The sequence below is a fragment of the Megalops cyprinoides genome, chromosome 1 (genome assembly GCF_013368585.1).
Source record: "Megalops cyprinoides isolate fMegCyp1 chromosome 1, fMegCyp1.pri, whole genome shotgun sequence".
In the NCBI taxonomy this organism is placed as follows: Eukaryota; Metazoa; Chordata; class Actinopteri; order Elopiformes; family Megalopidae; genus Megalops; species Megalops cyprinoides.
Window position 1 is genome coordinate 22,405,410 of NC_050583.1, and position 20,473 is coordinate 22,425,882.

The 20,473-nt window shown below is 39.7% G+C and overlaps 1 protein-coding gene across 4 annotated transcripts in view; it reads right to left on the reverse strand.

Moving 5' to 3' along the window:
- Positions 1–13,205: 13,205 nt before the first annotated feature.
- Positions 13,206–20,473, reverse strand: part of ankfn1 (ankyrin repeat and fibronectin type III domain containing 1) — a 127,436-nt gene continuing 120,168 nt past the window's right edge. For all 4 annotated transcript variants that reach the window (XM_036546918.1, XM_036546926.1, XM_036546901.1 and 1 more), the window contains 4 exons: positions 19,988–20,156; positions 19,318–19,484; positions 16,129–16,342; positions 13,206–15,719 (listed from right to left, as the gene is read on the reverse strand). In XM_036546918.1, coding sequence (XP_036402811.1) covers positions 14,944–15,719; positions 16,129–16,342; positions 19,318–19,484; positions 19,988–20,156 — 1,326 coding nt within the window. In that variant the 3' untranslated portion in view covers positions 13,206–14,943. The remainder of the gene's footprint in view (positions 15,720–16,128; positions 16,343–19,317; positions 19,485–19,987; positions 20,157–20,473) is intronic.

Below are 20,473 nucleotides of genomic sequence, written 5' to 3' on the forward strand. Positions count from 1 at the left end.
AGCAGATTGCAGTTTGTGCAGACTCTGTTTCTTGTTTCAGTTATGTTTCAGCCCTGCACCTACCACTACTTTATGGATGTGCATAGGTTTATTTACAATATGACCTTTGTAGCCTAGCAAAAATTACCCGCTGGCATAGAGGTCCTGTAAAAGCTCCACTACTGCACCATGCAAAAGCATATATCCGCATGGTTATAAACCTGACAGTCTGGTCACTGGTGTAAATTACTCCCTGTGTTTTTCAACAGCCAAAACTAAAATACATCAGAAGCAGCATGGGTGGGGGTCAACATTTCTCCATTTTCTACTTAAATCAATAGATGTTCAGAAATCTGAGCTCACGGAGAGCATACAATCTCTCAGTTCAGAACAAGAACTCTTTGCCTGTGTTTTTAAGCCAATTTGGCAATCACATCTACAGAACCGATCCACAGATTCTGCATTAACATCAGCAAACCTTTCCCTAAAAACACCACAATATAGCTAATGTCTTTTAAAAAGGTGAAACTGGTGTCATGCCTTCAAAACAAGGATAGACAATCCAAATTCAGATTTTAATCTACGAGATATAAGTGTTTTTATTGCCACAATAGCAATACCTGGTATTTCAGTTTGTTCTGAGGGGCTCATTATTTCCATTCATTTTTCTTCAGGTTCAAAATGATTGACAGTCTTCTTATCCAATAAGATGTATGATTTTTCATGGCTCAGGTATGTCAAGGTCATAGACAAGCTGCTTGAAAGTTTCAAACGCAGAACAGACTCTAGCATCTACCATTATGAAAAGAAACTTCAAATACCCAAATAGTACTCTGAGAATGTACCCAAAAGGTAGTACTACCAAAAGGTAGTACTCATACATCTCCATTCAGTCCCAGCATGGCTTCACCCTGTGAGTGAGGTGATCATAGCAAGCTCAGGTCCTTCATCCAGGGACAACAAAGTCTCCTCTAGACTTGAGGAGCTTGAACAAAATGTCAGTTACTACTATGCAATGTTTCAAGATGCCGTCTTGCCTGAGAAGAGTGCAGCTGAATCTCAGTGTGAAAACGGAACAAAGCAATAGCAACTGAAAGGAGAAAAAAATCCTCTGGTAAAATTTGACTTTCTCTGATTGAAAGACTCACAAAACTAGATATGTTGTTTTCTGCAAAGGAAGCTGGTTTTGGACATGGATGTGACCCAGGAATATATTTTATAGAAGACTGAGGAACAAACAGTGGATAAATATAATCAAAAACAAGGGTTCATAATATCAGGTTAAAATTTATATTATTTCCAAGTAAAATAAAGTTCTTAAAGAAACATAAGTGGATGTTCAGACTTTATCTATGAGAGGCAGCTTGATATTTAAAGGAATAGAAGAGATAGTAAAAGAGGATGCTGATGCAATGTAGAAAATACTATTAGGAAATTGATGCAAAATGAACTTTAAGTGCCGATGGTTGGTAGTGGTAGGTCAATAGAAATCATGGCAAAAACAGTATTCTGCAATTGATGAAAGTGGTCAATATTACACAACAATCAAAAAGCATCAAAACTTAAAACATAGTTCATACTCTTGATGCTGAAAGGCAAAATAGAGTGGCAATCATTACATCAGCTTCTGAGTTTTGTCCAACCTTCAAAAATGTTTTACTTTCAGACAGCCATATTAACAACGAGCCTAGTCTCCAAACCATTAAAATACACCATGGAATGAGACAAGACCGTTTGTTTTTTTCTTTTTTATCTGGGCCTACTAGAACCACTAGCTTGTGAAATTAGATCCTCAGCAATAATAGAAAGCGTTTCACTAATAAATAATGCAGTACATATCTCTGTGCAGGATGACATTATCCAATACCTGTCAAACATAAAGAACTCTGAGCATTTCCTGTCAAAGGATACATCATCGTGTGGGAATTGTCAGAGTATAAGGTGAACTGGGGCAATGATATTTCACGCCTCTGCTTCATATACCAAAGTGGTACAGTGGTTAAATTAAATGGAGTCCCTTTGAGGTCAGTTCCTGGAGCAATAAGATAACAAAAGGGCACACTTTATATGGTTGTGCAATTGCACTTTTTGTGTGATCACAGTTACACAGACTGTACAATTCTTCCCTGCAAGTCAGAGTGTATTTGTTTCATGACATACTGCATAATCATTCCTAAAGTAATTACAATATCCTTCAACGATGTAAGATCAGCTACAAAATAACATATTTAACAAAGGACGTAAAGGCAATTTTCACAACGAAAACACAGGGGCTTAGAATGTTCTGTTCTATAAAGCATTAAGAATTGTAATTTTCTTTTTTTAAGTTTTTTATTATTATTTCTATAAAGTCCTTTGATAAAGCATTTTTAAAAGAATCTACCAGTTGAATTGATGCTGGAAGTGGACTGTAGACTGGGGATTTTTGAGGTATTTTTAGGGATTTTTCTGGAAGATTACCAAAACTTAATTAGCATAAGGTGAATGCCACCAGACAGGAAGTACTTAGCCTCAGTGCTCCATTTGTACTTGTCTTTGAGCATTATCCCACTAGTTGCATTTGGTTGCTATGGGCTATGTTCAGTGATTGGACTGTAATTCCTTCCACAAAAAGGAGTGGAACTTGACAACAATGACTGGGATATTGAGGCTGTATTCTGACCTGACCCACTTAAATGTGGTTGTTGCAGACTAAGGACACATATAGACTACAGTTACCTATATCATAAGCGCCACTGTAATTTAAAAATAGTGATGAAAATGAAAATAGTTGTGAGTGAATTAGTGTGCATTGTATGAATTGGATCAGTACTTTAGTTAGCTGGAATAAATAGCACCTTAATGGTTTGCATCATTTTATTCTAACATTAGCTTGAGTACAGGCTGAAATTCGAGTTTCCTCAACACCCGCAAGTCCATAGCACTGGTGTATTTTTGCTTCAGATTTACCTTCCGTTTCAACAGCTGTCAGACTGTCCTTATAAACAGAGATATGTTACAGACTGAAATGATCTGGCTTTTATGTAGCAGGCTTGGCTTATCTTCATTTTGAAACTTCTCCTACATTACTCAGACACAGTCGCTTGTTCTCCCCCTGTTCAGACTTTCTCTCTAGGTTGCCTCTCTACCAAAACTCATGCTGAAAACAAATTGACAAAAACTGTTTTGAAAATAATAATGTCCACTAAATTATTACATGTCCACTAAATTATCACACATTATACCACTAAATTAGTCATTTGGAATACGCCAACAGTTACAACAGATAAAACAAAAACATAAACTTGAAAATTTAGACAGATGACTACATATTTTGAATACAGAATTTTGTGTGCAAAGAAATACCTCATAGCCATATCTATGGTCATTTAAATAAAGTCCCTACATAACTACGAATTTCTACATAACAAGAATCAAATATCCAAAAGCATCAGAAAAGGAACTTTCTTTGGAAATATATTCAGTTCACATTTATTCATAATGTGGACAGAATGAAAAAAACAAAAAAAAACAAAAACAAACTCAGACCTTTTCACCATTGGGAGTGAGACAACAGGGGGAACAAGGCAAGGAGAAGGAAAAGAAAAAAGAGCCAGAGAAAAGCCAGAAAGGACCAAATAATAACTAAAAATAAGCATGAAGTGAATCATTGAGAGATATTGCACATTCACATCTAAATAATTTGTGGGGACGGGGGAAACATAGGTAATCAAAGGTAAATGCTGGGCTAAAGAGAAACTATTTAAAATGAAACAGCAAAAAAGTGCAAAGGAGGTAAAATAGTCTGGGTTATGCTGTGGGTTTAGTGTTTGTTGCCTTCTGATGCTTCTAATAATCAAACACTCAAAAGATTTTAAAATGGCAGATTGGAATGTACTTTAGTACCATTTAACCTGGTCACTTGAAGCTTCCCAGGAAGAGAGTGTTTTGTCTTCAGGGAACACTGGATAGTATCAGATGGAAGGAGTTGGACCATGAAGTTTCCCCTGGCCCTCCAGGAGGTCGTCTCTCAAATGTACGCAGCCTATTCTGCCATGCTCGTATGGGTTGCAGTGGTAATAAATCCATGCTGCATGGTGGGGGGAAACTTAAGTTTTCAATGAAAAAATTCTCAACTATGCATATTTCTTCAACAAAAATGGTAGTATTCACTATTCTAAACCAGTGTTTTTCATCCCTGGAGCACTGTGCATGCTGATCTTAGTTACAGTTGAACTCTGTTAATTAGGTTTGATTGAGCTGCTAATTTAATACCAAAAAGAACATATCAAAACAGTTTGAAATATTAACATCACAAATATATATATATATATATATTTATATGTATATATGTGCTAAGGCTCAAAACATTGTGGACATACTGTATACTGCATTATACAATATTTAGTTTGTCATTTGACAGACTTAATAACTTGTCCATCATCAAACTACTGTCATAAAACATCAGGCCTCTTGAGCCTGGTGTCTTCAGTTTCAAAACTATCTACTGAAAATAAGGAGTAGCATGAACAATTCTGTCACAATGCCTCTGTTATATACAGGTTCACTGAAGTACACCAGCAAAATGTTTTGGAGAAGAAGAAGGAGAAAAAAAAAGGTTTCCTGGTATTTGAGTTTCCGCCTTGCTTGTTTTGTTTCTTTTCTTTTCTTTTCTTTTCTTCCCCTTTGACTTTTAAATTGACCTTGGAGTAATTTTCTGGACTAATACTGTGACAATATATGTCGGGCGCCAGTAGGATGGGATGTCTAACTTCACAAAGGAAATGGGGATGAAATTATGTTCCAGAGATAAGGGTCATACCAGTAGTAGTGACAGAGCTCAAACTTCCTGGGAAGGGAATGACTTGTCCTGTAGGAGCATTGGCCAGCAAGAGCAGGAAAAACTCTGAATGGGAAGTTCTCCTGCTAACTCCAAAAGCTAGTACTCTCTCAAGAAGGGCTGTTCCTAGCCTACCACATATGCACATGTTCTATCGGTAATTTGAGACAATAAGATTACATACAAAAAAAAAAAAAAAATCTAATTTGCACATTTGTACAACATAGTAAAAATAATGTATTCCCTTTTACTAAACACCATGAATTATATTAGATTAAATGTGATACATTCCTGATACTGTACAAAAGGTTATGAAAGATAGAGAAACATGAGAATTCGCTTAATGTTCATTTCCCTTGAATGTAGTTATAAGTTAGTCCACAGCTTGGTCATTTAGATACTTGCATGTGCAGTAGTATGAGTGAGTGGGAGTTGCTTCCTTGCATATTACAGGCTTTTCTTTTGTTGGTTGAAGATAAAAAGCATTGAAGTACTGTACAGTTTTGCCCTTCCTGTCAATTTTTAATTCTGTGAAATACTTTTGATAAATACTTTGATGGACATCTACAGTAGATATTCCAAAATAATTTATGCTTGGGAAAGTGTTAATAGCTACAATGCACAAATGTGTGCTTGGTTTTGGTGCTTGGTAGTGTGGCTTATTGGTTTGGGAACATGAATTGTAACCGGAAGGTTGCAAGTTTGAATGCTGTATGGGTAATGCACTTTGCCCGATTAAATATCCAACAGTACAGATGAATAATATGTAAGGTAAGTAACTCCTTATCTAGTGTGTCAGATGAGTCATGCTCTACATAATGTATTACTAAATATTTATAAAGGGAGGGTCTGAGTTTTTTTCCATTGAAGTTAATGTGAGCCCAATCTGAAATGGAAGGAAAGAATGGCATTGTTCAAAGTAAAGTAAGCTGATGGGTTAATCTACGATGTCAGACAACACAGATCTGCTCATTTAAAATAACACTACTACAGTTTCCATTTATGGAACTGTGTGGAAAAAATAAATGCACTTGAGAAGGAAGGGAGTGTTACTGAATGAGGTCGAAAGGGCATGTTGTGGGTAGAAAACGGATTGTGCAATTTCTTAATCATGATTCCTGGGTGAAGTGTCACGTCATACAGCCTTTTAAACATCAGATTAAGTTATCTTCAAAAGAGCTGGGAGCATTAGACCTTTTTTGGATTTCACTTTGTCCTCTGGTTATCAAGTGGAAGCTGAGGCACAAGTGATCTGAATTATCATAAGGTTACTTTCTCCTGTGAAATGGAGCCACAAATGACTCGGTCACAGCAGGGTGAAGTTTCTGCCTATTTAGAGAAGCTGCAACAGCACTGAGTCGATGAGCATGCCACAAACTGCTCCCCCCACAGACAGACACACACACACACACACACACACACACACACAAAGAGTGTGTCTATACGGAGCTCTGATGATAAAATACAAAGCCCTCTTAATCTTAATAATGAATCAAGGGCCCTCCCAGGTTGAAGGGGCAAATATTCCTGATTCTTCCGTGACCCAGCTAGATAAAGTTTTCAGTCGTTTGTTTTCTTTTCGTTTCCCACAAAGGCCTTTGAAGATCTAACAAGAGAGCAATTTGGACGGTCGATTTGTTGGCGAAGGCCTGGTGAGAGTCAGCTTGGTGCTACATATACTACACATACACACCCACCCACCCACACACATGCACACACACACATGTATATGCACACTCACGTGCACATGCACACACACACATCCATGGACCACCCAAATAAGCCAGAGTATTGTGACCATGCGTGGACAGTACCAAGCTTATTCTTCTCCGAAAGCATGGGCATTGCTCAGCTGACACTGAATAGCTTGTCTCACTGTGCTGTTTATAAAGACTGAACAGCCTGTCTCACCATGCTATCTGTTCATGAGGACTGAAGAGCCTGTCTCACTATGCCATCTGTTTATATGGACTGAACAGCCTGTCTCACTGTACGGTTCTGCTTATAAAGCTTGAGCCTATGACTATTTTTGCCCAACCCTGCATAACATTTCAGATAGTCAAACAGTGGTAAAATCTGTAATATCATCCCTTACAATGAACCCTTCCTTTGACTTTAACAAGCCATCAATATCTGAACTCAAGAATTAATGATAGCGTGCATAGTGCTCCCATGGATCTAATATATGAATCCATCTTAACATATGAATTTGAACAGATGAAAAGGTCAAATTTAATAAGGTGCCAGTTACTTCTTATTTCCAAGCTCTGACAGCAGCATCTGAGTCAACCTAACTTTTGTAGACGCTTTGGTTTTCATTTAAGGTGGATTGCATTTTACGGATTATCCATTAAAGGACGGTCACACTGCAACTCTCTTCATCCTTACAGGATTCATGGGGATAAGCTAGATGGTCAGTTTATCTGTGTGGTATATGGCCATTTCATTGTAAAGTACACTAGATGAAATTTGATTGACTGACTCATAGTTTGATGCAAGCTGACACCCGCAAAGCAATTCCCCTAGTAGTGCCCCCAGCAAAAAGCCGACTTATCTGTAGGAAGTGAAAAAGTCGCTCAGAGTGTTACACCTCTGTGAGGATGTGAGTCTGCTGCCTCTGGGATTCCAGAAACAGGGACTCTTCAATGTGAGAAAATTACTTTTGACATTTCTGTTTATCATTCCTTTTATTTCACTTGTTGACCATTTTATAGGTTTTCTCTTTTTTATAGATGTTGTGTTCATAATTAATGGTTGTAAGGGTGTGTCATTATCCCTTTTCACAGTAGGCTGACCAGTTTGTCTGACCAATTATATTTTTGTTCTGTTAAAATGTCATTTTGATTTTTTTTAATGAATGTATGTCATTGACAGAGTTAACAATATACTGTAAATAGATGACAACCCAACGACAGTGATTAAAAAAATGCTCTTCCATGTACCAAGCTTCCTGAAATGTTTGTGAAAATCTGTTTCATGTAACATGTAAACATGTAAAAAGCAGCCCCTATCATTTATTCATTTATGAAGTTGGCTCCAGTTTATTGTGATTTTCTGATAATGTTTAAGTGGTAGAAAATAAAGGCTATTAAGCCTAAGAAATAACTTTTCAAAGGGGTAACGGGTTATTTCCGTTCTCTCTCTGCATAATCTGTCCAGGGCCTCATTCAACAACATTGACCATGTTTTGACCACCTACTTCCTCCCTTTGTGTAAAACCTTCTGATCAATGCAACTAGTACGAGAGGCCTCACACCTGCATTGGAGGACCCCCGAGCAGATTGCCACAGTCTCAAGTTCTGAACATTCTGACGGGGCAACACACTAACAGTCTAACGAAACATTGAGGGAGCAACCCCTCACCCGCCTGTAACCACACAGTGCCAGCGCTGATTACGGCCGGGATGGTTGGTCTTTATGTTACTATGGACGTGGTTTCTCTGTGGTCTTCCAGTTTTGCTCTGTTTAAACCTGGTAGCTTGAGTGCCTTGTTTGCACAGGGCCACAGAGATTACTCAGACCTCTACTGAGTTAAGCCTGGTTGAGTGGCGTTTTGTGTGGTCTTAAAGAAAATGGCCATTTCCCCTCTATCTGTTGATGCACAGATACAATAACTCCACTTCAGACATTTTTCTTATTTTTTTCTTATTCATGAAGACAGTCATTTCTTCTCCCAACTGAACATTTTTAAAGTCATGCAAAGTAAAGTTTGTGAAAAATAAAGATGACAAGGCAGCTATTTTAGAGAGTTTGTGAGCACCTGAAATTTGTACTTGGGCAATTCTGGACTTCTCTTGCCTTACAAATGTAAGCCAACAGAAACATATGAAATAACACTGACAAATCCAAATTTAGAAATAAAACAACGCTCAGCTTTGTACTTAAAATAACCACTTAAAACATAAATAACTACTAAACTCCCTTGAAATCTTGACGTCATACTCAGCGACGAGCTGCAACAGAAGCTGTATTTTCTATGTATCCAGAGGCAATTAAGTATAACTCAGAATGGCATGTGGCTCAGTTTGCAGAGGCACAGGTTGTGCTTTGTGATTGCTACACTGGCTGAATCTCAGGCTGCGAGAGGCAAGGAAGATGATGGTCTGGTGACTCTTCTGATCACACTGCAGAGGCTTGTCTGGCCAGGGCGAAGGTGAACTAGTAACAATGTGGGATGGGTACAAACGGTAGCGTGATCGAATTTGAAGTGCCAATTCCCCCGCAGAAGCACAGCTGCGCATCTGACTCTGACAGAAGACTGAGAGGAGCCATTACGTATGCAATGGGGGTAATGGTTAAGCTCCCAGCATGGAGAAGCTGGGGCACTGGGTACGACAGGAGAAACGGTACCCCGTACCAGCCAGTCCAAGGCCCACACACAGGGAACACGGCTGGCATCTGACCAAATCTATTCATTTGCTTTGTGAGTCTCCACAGTATAGTTAGATCTTATCCAGCTCATGTGTTGCTGCTTGGCGCGAGGAAGGCTTTTTTCTTTCTGCAAGAGAATTCCATGAAAGCTCAGACAGTGCACATTTCACTTCCTCAGATATTGTTGTCATTGTAGTAGCTGAACTGAACTAATCCAGAACCATCTCAAGGACTGTCTCTCCTTCACTCACAAACACTCAAGCAATATTGTGACTATCTGCCTGTGCAAAGGCACACACGCACAAGCTGACAGCGAACAGCTTGTTTCATAGTGGCAATGACGCTGTCTTCTGTGTATGTGTTATTTTCAAAAGAGACAGAGAGAGAGTGAGGGGGGAGAGTGAGCGTAAACAAGGGGAGAGAGAGAGCAAGAGAGGTAGAGATAGATAGACTTGACTAAATGTGAAAGTCTTACTTGATGTTGATGATAAAAAGGCATTTTTCATACACACACGCAGACTAAACATAAACGAATTCATAACTAAATGATAACTTCAGTTGCAACAATTCTGAAGAGAATGAAAGTCTTAAGTCAAACGACTGCCGTTTGACCCAGTTCTCTTACCCCCAGCCCAGTTTTCATCAGGCGTAATTAAAATGAGCTCAGAGGGAACCTTATTTTCAGCATGTCGGTGGTTGTCTATATCTTTTCCATGACTGCACTATCACTGGGGCCCCATGGGAGCTCGTCCACATCCTCTGCAGACATTTCCTCCCTCCAGGTCCGGTTACATCCCTGTCTGCCCACTGAACGCTGGTGTCTTCCCTCCTTACCCGAGCTTAACATGGAGTTAAATTCAGTTGGCCCACATTAGCACAGTTAACACGGGTCATAATTTTGTATTCTATACAGCATTTCAGTTCTATTATTCTTTCATCAATTGAAATTTGTTCCCCTTCAAATTACTGCACATTGAGTAAAAGGCATTCTCTGAATGTTCTTCAGATAATAATGATAATGAAAAACAATGCCTGTGAGAATGATAAAATACATAATCAAAGTTTAATTGGTTTTAATTTAATTTTGTTTTAATTCAATGTACAAATTACAATTCATAGCAATATTGCATTTTCTTTGAATTTCTGCTTGAAGCTTGATAGTGCAGAGTAGGGTAGTACTCCTTCATCACCTCACTGTTTGACCTGTGAGAATTTTGACAACTCTCACTTATCACTTCAGTGGTTTAGGTGATATCCAGGGCAAATTATGACACTAAAAATGGTTTCATCAATTATGCTGTTGTTAGTGAAACAATGAGGCTGTGTGCCTTTACAGATTTTCGGTTGTGGTCCTTGACTATAACCTTGTGGTCACAAACCCAGCTCTAACAAATAATTCACATTATCTTTCCTGTTCAAGCAAAGACATTTTGGCAAAAGAAGGGGAACCTTAATCTAAAAAAATCACACTAACTACACTTAAAAATGCAAGCTGTAGATTACTGTGGCACAATTAAACCACAAAAGTGACTTGTTTGCTTTCTAGAGAATAGTAAGATTACTGTTATGTCAAGACAAAATAAAACTAAAGCCAAGACAATTGGACATTTTTTCCTATTAATAGAACCACCTCAATTGAGGTTTCACATGGCATTAATACATTCTATTCTTCTCAGCGGTTGCTTCAAAAAAATTACTGGCTTTAATCAGAACAAATTCACATTTTTGAGTAATGTGGGTAATGAAATAAGTAATAAATGATTTTCATTCATGTTCACTTTCAAAGGCTATGTATACATGACCCTCAAAATATTCAGATCAGGAACAGTTTGAATATCCAAGGCAAATGAAAATACATTTATAAATATGCAGGTTACACTCATGTACAAATTAGTGGAATTATGGGTTGCTTGTGCTTTTCAAAATCTAATAATACAGCACAGAGGCACATACCTTAAACACTCTAAATGAAGAATTAACTGTATACATATACTAAGGTGTGGCTTCTGGTAAGGTGCAAGCTTTCAGTTTATGAGAACAGAGAATAAGGGTTACACAGTATGTAGCTGTATGGTAGCTACTTGTAATTGACTATTGCACTCATAAATACATTTAGTAGCAAAACCCACAAAACAGCTTGGAACTCAGGCTTCTCCCTGTGACCAAAGCACAGCCTGAAATGTTATTACACAGACTATATATGTCTGGTCAAGTTTTGATATGTTTATGCAGTGGGCTCCTCTATTCACATTTCTCGAAATTAAATGCCAAGGGTGCACTTGCGTGAAACCTTTCACCATTCACGCAAACAATTTTTTGCAAGTCATACCTGACACATACCAGTGACAGAAAAACCTAAGCTCAGTGTTATGAGTTGCATGTTTGCGACTCAAACTAAACAAAACAGACACATCTAAAATAGTTCTCGCCACCGAGCAGGTTTTAAAGACAACTTATTTATTTGGAATTCAAAGTTCAAAATTTCACAATGCTGCATGAACCAATTGTTGCCAAATGCCACAAATGTTAAGGACAATCACATCTCTCACATTCCGAACAAAAGGAGGAAGAGGTTTATGTGCAAGAAAAATGTCCCCCAACAATATTTATCAGTGTTTCAAATACATAAAGGAACTTTACAGCCACTTACATTTGATTAAGAATACTTACTGACACTGACATCCTTAGTGAAGAAGTGGCAGCTGCAGAACAGAGATTGGGATTCTGCTGAATCAGATTAGATGGGCTATGCTCGCACACGTTACATTTTCAGAACCATAAGTAAACTGTGAAGACCCAATATCTGAGACAAAACATGACCATGTTTTGAAGCAAAAACACACAACACACTTCCAAATAAAGCAACAGATTTTGACTGTTCCGAAATATTATCTCCATCATTTTCCTCAAGGTCCTAATTATTCCAAAAGTGCCATTTGAAGACAGAGTTGAAAAAAGGGAAACAATTTGCAGATAATGATATTGCCTGTGTACTGTAAACAATTTTGCCTTTGTGCCTCTTCTCTCTCATTTCCTGTCTGTAACAGGAAATCAAGGATATTAATTAAATGATACCAGCAAGGCCGACCAAAAAGACAATGCCAAATAAGACAGTGGAGTCCCATTACAATGAATTTTGATGAAACTTGTTTCAATTCACTGTGCCAGGACCTCTAAAAAATTGTTTTAGACTAAGTACAGCAGCCATCTCCTGCTACCTACTTGAAAAGAGGGATTCTTTTAGGGGTTCTTTGACTCATTGGCACCATCTCTGCATAGTAATGGAGTCAAATAATTGTTATATTATTATATTCTCTATTTACAATATCAGCCATGACACAAAAATTCAGTTTGTCAGGGTTTAACACAAGCCAGTCAGCAGCAAACAAATTTTTATGGTGGAGGGACCCACTCAGCCATATCATAGACAATTAACTTGATAAATATTAACCATAAAATGAATTATGCAAAAATATTTAGATAGAACATGCTTTTCACTTACATACACTTGAATTCATTCTTATCTGTCCTGTATATGTTAAGACCCAACTGTATGTATAGTTTTAATACACAGGATGAAAATACACAGTTGAAAAATAAAATAGGCTATATTACATTTCATCTCAAGGAATACCTTAAACAGCCTGAGGAGATGCATAACATTGCTTGAAATGTCATGTAATTGTCATGAATAAAGAACTTGCCACCAATGTTTTGGATGAATATGATATTCAAATTCAAATTCCTGTAACATTATCTGAAAAAAAAAACAATGAAAGAACTGCAGTGCAAATGGAATTCTTGTTTTTTAAATGAAAAGATGGTAAAAAGCAGATACTGTGTAAATATGTGGACATCAGTTTACTATATGATCTACAATGGCTAAGACGATAAAGCAAATGTTTTTCTCAGAAGCATACAGTAAATTGTGCAAATACCTGTTATTCTGAATACACTGCAAAATCAGCGAATTATGACATTGCAATGGAGCAACAGGCAATTTACAAATTGCTACTAGTAAAATATCAAAGCCGCCTTTGGAGCTTGTTTCAAATTTAAATATATTTGATTCCTCTTCAGAAAATACCTGTTTGCAAACATCAAAACACTATCATTTTAGTGGTAAAAGCTTGAAAAATATACACAGGTCAGTCACCACTTTAATGCCCATGCTGGTTGACAGTGAACTAATTCTATAAATCCCTCTAAGTCCCTGTGTTCTACAGTGGGTGAAAGATATGCCTAATGCAAGTCATTATCTGAGCAACAGGAGCGGCTCTTGCTTGCTTCTAGCACACACAAAACCATTTAAGTGGTTGGTTTCTGCTTCACTTAACATCAGAACAAGTGCCAAGAGGAACTCCTTTTTCAATGTGCAACTTCTAGTCAATGTGCTTAATTATATAGTACAACACACTGCTGCTCTTGAGCTCCTTTCTGCTTTAATTATCTACAGAGGCCATTTATATTTTAGACATTTTCACAAAATAGAGGGAATCTGGACAACAAATCACTTTTACTTGTAGAGAAATAGACAGGACACCTTGAGCCGCTGGATAGAACAGAATCTGTAGTTCACCGCCGTGTATAAACTGCCTCTGTCGATAGAGGTTCATAATCAATTCAGCTGTGTCCAGTGCACTTCCCTTTAAAGCCATACAGGGTACAACTGACTACAAAGGCATACACACCATAAGACAATTCCATGCCCGTAAAATACATTTTCTTTCAAAGCAATACATTAACACATCATATGATTAAATTTTTTTTAGTGTAAAGTGGCAATTAATTGATCTTATTGTATGTGAATATAAATGAGGCAGTGATCAATGCTATATTGGAGCCCAGAGAGCTCAGTGCAGTCCCAGGGGAATGTAGATTACACAGGCAGTCAGAACCAGCATGAGCTCTGAATCTCAGTCCACTCTGGTAGATGGCATGCCCATGCATCAGATTTTTTTTTTTCACTTTGGACCAACTACCAAGTGAAGACTGATGCAGTCTTATTAAAGAAAACCTCAGTATTAACCTCAGTATCTAAACTGGGGACACTGCCATCCTCATACTCCCAATAGAAAAATATTCTGTTTGAAGGGAGTGAACTTTATTCATAGGTGTCGCCAGAGTTGTCTGTGTTCGCACACCACTGAAGTGGCCATGCAGCAGCATCACATTGATTAAGAACAGAGAAGATTTTTAGCGAGAAAAAGTAATGTAAGAAATTCAATGATTTCTGCTGGCGGAGTACATTTGTACACCATATCATGACAATGGGTCACATCTGGGAGTTAATAAGGCATACAACACCAAGATAAAATCTTATTCAGTAATTCTGAATATTTATAATATGTCTCAACTGCAACATTCCCCAACATGTATTCACGGAAACAGACTACAAAAATGCCAATTCATGAAATTGTTACATTTGAGCTATTTTCAAATATCTTGCGATCTATATTACGGCCTCAAATGGTGGCACAGTTTCAAGTTCAATATTAAAAGCAGTGCTTCAGTTCATGTTGCATTGATTATTATAGTTTTAACAGTCAAAGCCATGGATTTTACATTTTATAACAGTTGACCAGCAACTTCAGTTTATACATTCTGTTGAAAGGATGCAGTGTCCGATTAGATCTGTGTACATATACAGAATGTGCATGCCTGTGTGTTGGAATCAGAAGTTACCATGGAGAGAGGCCATGCTGAAAACATGGACATTTGAATAAGGAGGGTACAGCATCGTGAATTACGTCAAATCATCAAACTGCTGTCTCCTAGAGTGTGCTGCTGAGTATTTCGGATACTTGAGCGTTAGTCTGGTCATCGGAGTCCACGTCCTGTGCTGTGGAGCTGTCGTAGTCGGTGCCCGCCCCACACTCCACAGCGCCTCGGGCCCAGCCGCTAACCTCCTGGCTGGGCGACGTCTTCTTGCAGGGCTCGACTAAAATCCTGCGCACATTCTGTTTGGTCTCCTTGTGCGGAGGCCTCCTGTCCTCCAGGTGGCAGGTGGCGTGAGACACGTAGGTGCTCTGGGGCAGCTCGGCGAAGATGTTGATGGCGCCGCGGGCGGCCGACTCCAGCGGCAGCTCGGTGTCGCGCTGCTGTGTGTAGACGCCCTCGGACAGCGAGGAGGCCTGGCTCTCACTCTGCACGCGAAGCCAGCGGTGCGGCCCGCTGAAGCAGCTGTGCTGGGCCTGGCTCTTGGACAGGAGCTTCCTCTTGGTCGGCAGGTTGGCCAGCAGCTTGCCGGAGGGTGCCTTCTCCGCGGCCTTGGCCGCGCTCCCCGACAGCGTCAGGCCCTCCATGTTCTTGGTGCAGGTCTCAGCCTCCAGGCTGTCCTTGGGGCACACACTGTACTTGACCTCGTGCACCTGCAGCACGTCGGGAGCGCTCCCGCTGAGCGCGCACACAGCCTGCTGGGAGATGTCCTGTGAAGAGGAGTACACCAGGTCCAGGTCGCGTGGGCTCAGGGCGTCGCTCGAGTCGTAGTCGCTGTCCGTGGGGAGGAACACCTCGGAGCATCCCTCTTCATCTGACCCAGGCTGGGAATCTAGAGACACACACGTAATAAGGATCATACATTCACTCATTACATTATATTGCAATACATTACTGCCATTTACCAGAAACTCTTATACAGAGCGACTTACACTGGTTACAATTTTTAATTTTGTATACAAATGTTATTCATTTATACAGCTGGATATTTACTGAGGCACTCTGAGGTACCTCGCCGAAGGGCACAGCAGCAGTGCTCCAGGAGGGAATCAAACCGCCAACCTTTCAGTTATGAGTCCTGCTCCTTACCACTATGCTACGCTGCCATCCCATTCATTAATAATGTACAACCACTATTAGTATATGAGTATATGAAAGAGACAAGTATAGGCTGAATGAAATGACAGCAAGATTTGGGATGGTTCTTGAAATGGGGGACACTTTCCCTGCGGTAGACATACCGCTCACAGCTTTCCTCCTGCGCATCTCTGGCGAGGGGGATGGGGTTGGCAGGTAGTCCATGTTAGAGGAGGTGGAGTCATTCTTCTGCACCGCCGTCTCCACTTTTGGGTCCACCAGCCAGGTGATGGGAACGCCGCCCAGGGGCTGCTTGTAGCGGGCGTATTGCAGGGCGTCCGTGATCCAGCGCATCTCCCTCCTCATCTCGTCCATCTGCTGCACAGCGGGGACACCAGGCGCGCATTGAAGTTGCAGGCTGCAAGGCTCCGTCACTCAGAGATTTAATGGCTCGCAAAAAAATCTATGATGCCTCTGTTTTTCTTTTTTTTTTTTTTTCCCTTTGACATTTATGGATGAAATGCCGTCCAGAAATGTCACAGTGAATAGCGTGCCAAAGCAGAGAATGCACTGGTTACTGTAAAGGTGATGACAAACTGTGCCTCAGATTCCAACTGGCTGAGTATGGACTGGTGCTCATCACTCCTGAATTCCACCAGTGGTTAGAGAGCAGGTCTGATGAATGCTAATGACAGGGCAAACTGATGAAAGCATGGATGTGGTTTCAATACGTTTTAAAATCAGATCTCTGATTCAGTTTCCTGTACCAGTCCTGTTTCAATTGTTATTTAAGGCAGCCTGAATGCACACTCCCACTCTAAATGTGGGACACAAACCTTTACTCATTATTTTGAGCTACCACACCACTACTGACTGAATCAGTCCACTGGCATGCTTTTTCAACTGTCGAGGATTGCATCAGTATGTAGTTTATCACACCCAGATGTTTTTTCTTCATGTATTTATCATGATGTCACTCACAGACAGGAGAGACAACAGTGACCAGCTGCCTGACAATCATGCTTGAAATTGCCACCACGCTATATGACAGTTAGAACATGGCCCCGATCTTATCTCACAGGCCTTGACACCTCTATTGCTGAATTCATATTTTCCTTCCAATTAAGCCACCCCAGAGATTACACCTTTTGAAACTGTATTTATGACTTGGGGCTTATTTCAAATGGTAGAGAAGACAGCAGAACGCCTATGCAGAAAAAAGCAGCAAAAACTCATTTCATGGAGCAATTAGAGCCCTTTCTGGCATATTTGGCAGGAGCGCCATGCTCCCAGAATGAGGCCTGACACCAAAGGATGACTCTGTTGGAAAGTATGCTATAGCTCAGATGAGAGGAAGGGAACCGTGTCAAGCACAACAGTATGGGCAGCGTTTCTTTCATTTTCAACAAAGGAACTGTATCACTTGTCTTCTGTTAAAGACAAGTGGATATAAACTGGGTTTTTGCTGTTAGGATATGAGGGTGACACATCGCCTTAGGAGTGGGTGCAGCTTTTGCCCATCTTTCCCAGAGTGTGTGACACATAGTAAGGAGATGAGCAAAGATACATTATGCCTATAAGGAAAACAAGTTGAAAATCAGTTGCCTCAGGATTTTGTAATGTTAGATTAAAGCAGGTGTGTATCTTTAAATTAGGGCCATCCAAAATATCCCTACCTCACATACTTGATTCATTTAACCCATACCGGCTGTGAACTACACCAAGAATATCTGCTATCTTCTGTTGACATTTAAGCAACGGTTTAAACGACTTGGGCCAAAATGTGCAAAGTGAATAGCACGTACGGGAACTCTTGGCCTTAGTCTCTTCTGGCAGGGAGACAGCTTGAGGAGCTGGAGAAAACTATCCGCAGAGCACACTGAATGACTTTTCCCATTAAATAAAACTGAGAGGATTCAGCTAAAATAATAAGCAGGACCACCGAGCAATTGTAAATAAGGTACAGAAGTACATAATTGAATGGTAAATGAACAAAGAGAGAAAAAGATATGAGAGGACTTTTGTCCCTTTAAATGTCACACTCACAACACATAACACTTTATTAATGTCTTATTAAAATTTTAATGTGTCAACTGCTTGCTGTATCTATCCATTCGTGGCAACAAGTTATATTGCAATGCACCATGACTAAATACTGCATTAGTAAATGGAAGCTAATATTTTAACATTGCAGACTGATTAGTTGCGCATTAAGATTCTCTAAATGTTGTTTACACCATTGAACTGACGCTAAACTAGGCTTTAAACATTTTTGAATGTTGAAGCTGAGGTGGGATGGATTTTTTCAACAGAGGAAAACCGAGCCACACTTCTGCATTGTACTTCCAAGCATGTGATCAATACCATCTTATCTGAGGAATATACTCTGGCCTATGGCGTATTCCCCCTCCCTCAAACACCCTGACTGGACTGACCTCCCTGCTGAGAGGCTCTCCTCTCGCCTGACGCCCCCATAACCTTGAGAAAAGGAGCATGGAAAGTCAGAGCTGGCAGCACAGTGTCTGCTTCAGATAGAGATCATGGGTGATGGAAACAGTCTGAGGTCACAATAAAAGAAAATAAGCCTAACCTTAAGTCCTTTTCACATCGTGTGTTTCTGACAGACGTCACCCTTTTCACATGGTTTACCTAACACATTAACATTTTCACACTCCCTGATAATTGATGCCACATTGCAGAGCTAATACACACACACACACACATGCGCGCACACACACACAAACACACAAACACACATCATTGGTATTATTTTTTCCCCTGTTGCTCTTAGGCAGTATGTAATCTGTGGTTTGCGCAGCACTTTTTCCAAGTGCCTTGCATACAAGATCACACAAACACACGTGTGGTTTTGTGGTTGATCTCAATTAATTGCCAAGACCATAGTGGTAAACTTGGATTATTTCTTCATAAGGCAAACTACAGATGCTTTTCTGTAGAACAGAGCCTGGAGAATGAGGTAGGATGTTATTTTATTTTTAAAAAGAAAACAAGCCACTTTAGAGTTTATAAGCTCAGTAGTTATATTTTACTACATCAATAAACTGTTCTAATTGGATTATTACTTCAGTTGTTTTTGCTGCATTTTTTATTTTCCTTTCAATTTACAATGTATGTTTCGCACAATATGCATTAAATTTGTTTTGTGAAAATATCTCAATATCTCAATACTAGGATATAAAATATTTTTGGGCTCAGACGAAAGAGCAGAATGTTTTAAATATCGTGAAAATATAGAGAAGAAGTAAGCAACCTCAGATAAGCATGTTGTTTGCAATACAGAAATAATGTGTCAAGTTACAGTTTTGTTTAAGTCAATGTGATGCACAACATACCTGAATGTAGTCTAGAATATGCTGGTGCCTCTGTTTGGCAGTTGCAATTTCAGAATCCAAGATGGCCTCCCGCAATGCCAGTTGGGTAATGAGTGCATCAAGCTCCAATACCGAGGAGAGGCGACAGTATAGGCTGATGAATTTCTCCTTATAAGTGCAAAAGTGAACTGCAGACAGAGAGGGCATGACATTAGTATCATTACAAAGGCCAATTTAAATAGTGTGATTTAAAAATAACCATTTCAACAGAAGATGGCGTTTGATATTGACAAATTAAACTTCCTCACACGCTTTTTTCTCATGCTTTCTTCACATCTTATTTTAGTAATATTTTCAGCTAAAAGCTTATTGTTAAAAGCACATATTGTGCCATAACGAGAACATTAACAGTCCTGCATTTTTAAAATAACTCCTCTTTGGCTAGAATTAGAATTTAAGCATTATTCAAATTTTAATTGTGGCATCAATTATTTGTTGAGGCTGAAACAGTCATGTTTTCTCTAGGTCTCACTGGGCAGAAGTCTTCAAAGGAGCTACAGAGGAGGCTGCAGTCTGTGCCATGAGTGTGATTTATTGTTGGTCCGCTGGGAGCAGGGGGAACAGATAGGAATCTGTGGATTTTTATAAGGCCACTGAGCTAATATTGTAGGTGAAACAGAAGCCAGTATACCTAGCTCAAACATTTGAAGAGGGAGGTTGAGGAACCCTGAGTGCAGGGTGTAAGGATTAGTCTGTCCTGGGGCAGTGCAGACATCGTCTGAGGCGGGCAGCAGCAGAAGAAAGGACACATTGTGCCCCAGCTCCAGCACCTCCTGTGTGTAGAGACGGAAGTGCTTGGCCTGCACAAGGGACACATGCACACACAGGGTTACGGCACGACACGGAACCGCCACCTCGCTCAAATACCTGTCCACTTTTACAGTATGGCTGTGTCACGCGACCTGTCAATCTGGCTCCACCAGTGCCTGCCTGCCTGGATAACAAACAGCATGCACCAACCAGAGCAGTGTAAGATGGGCTGAATGTTATTTTTAAAACCTACTTGTAACCATTTGTCCCATATCAGATTTTGCATCCTTACAACATTTTCAATGAAAAAAACCAATCTTGTGCTGTAGCCAAATTCCCCATGCAAGACTACAGGGACACAAATTTT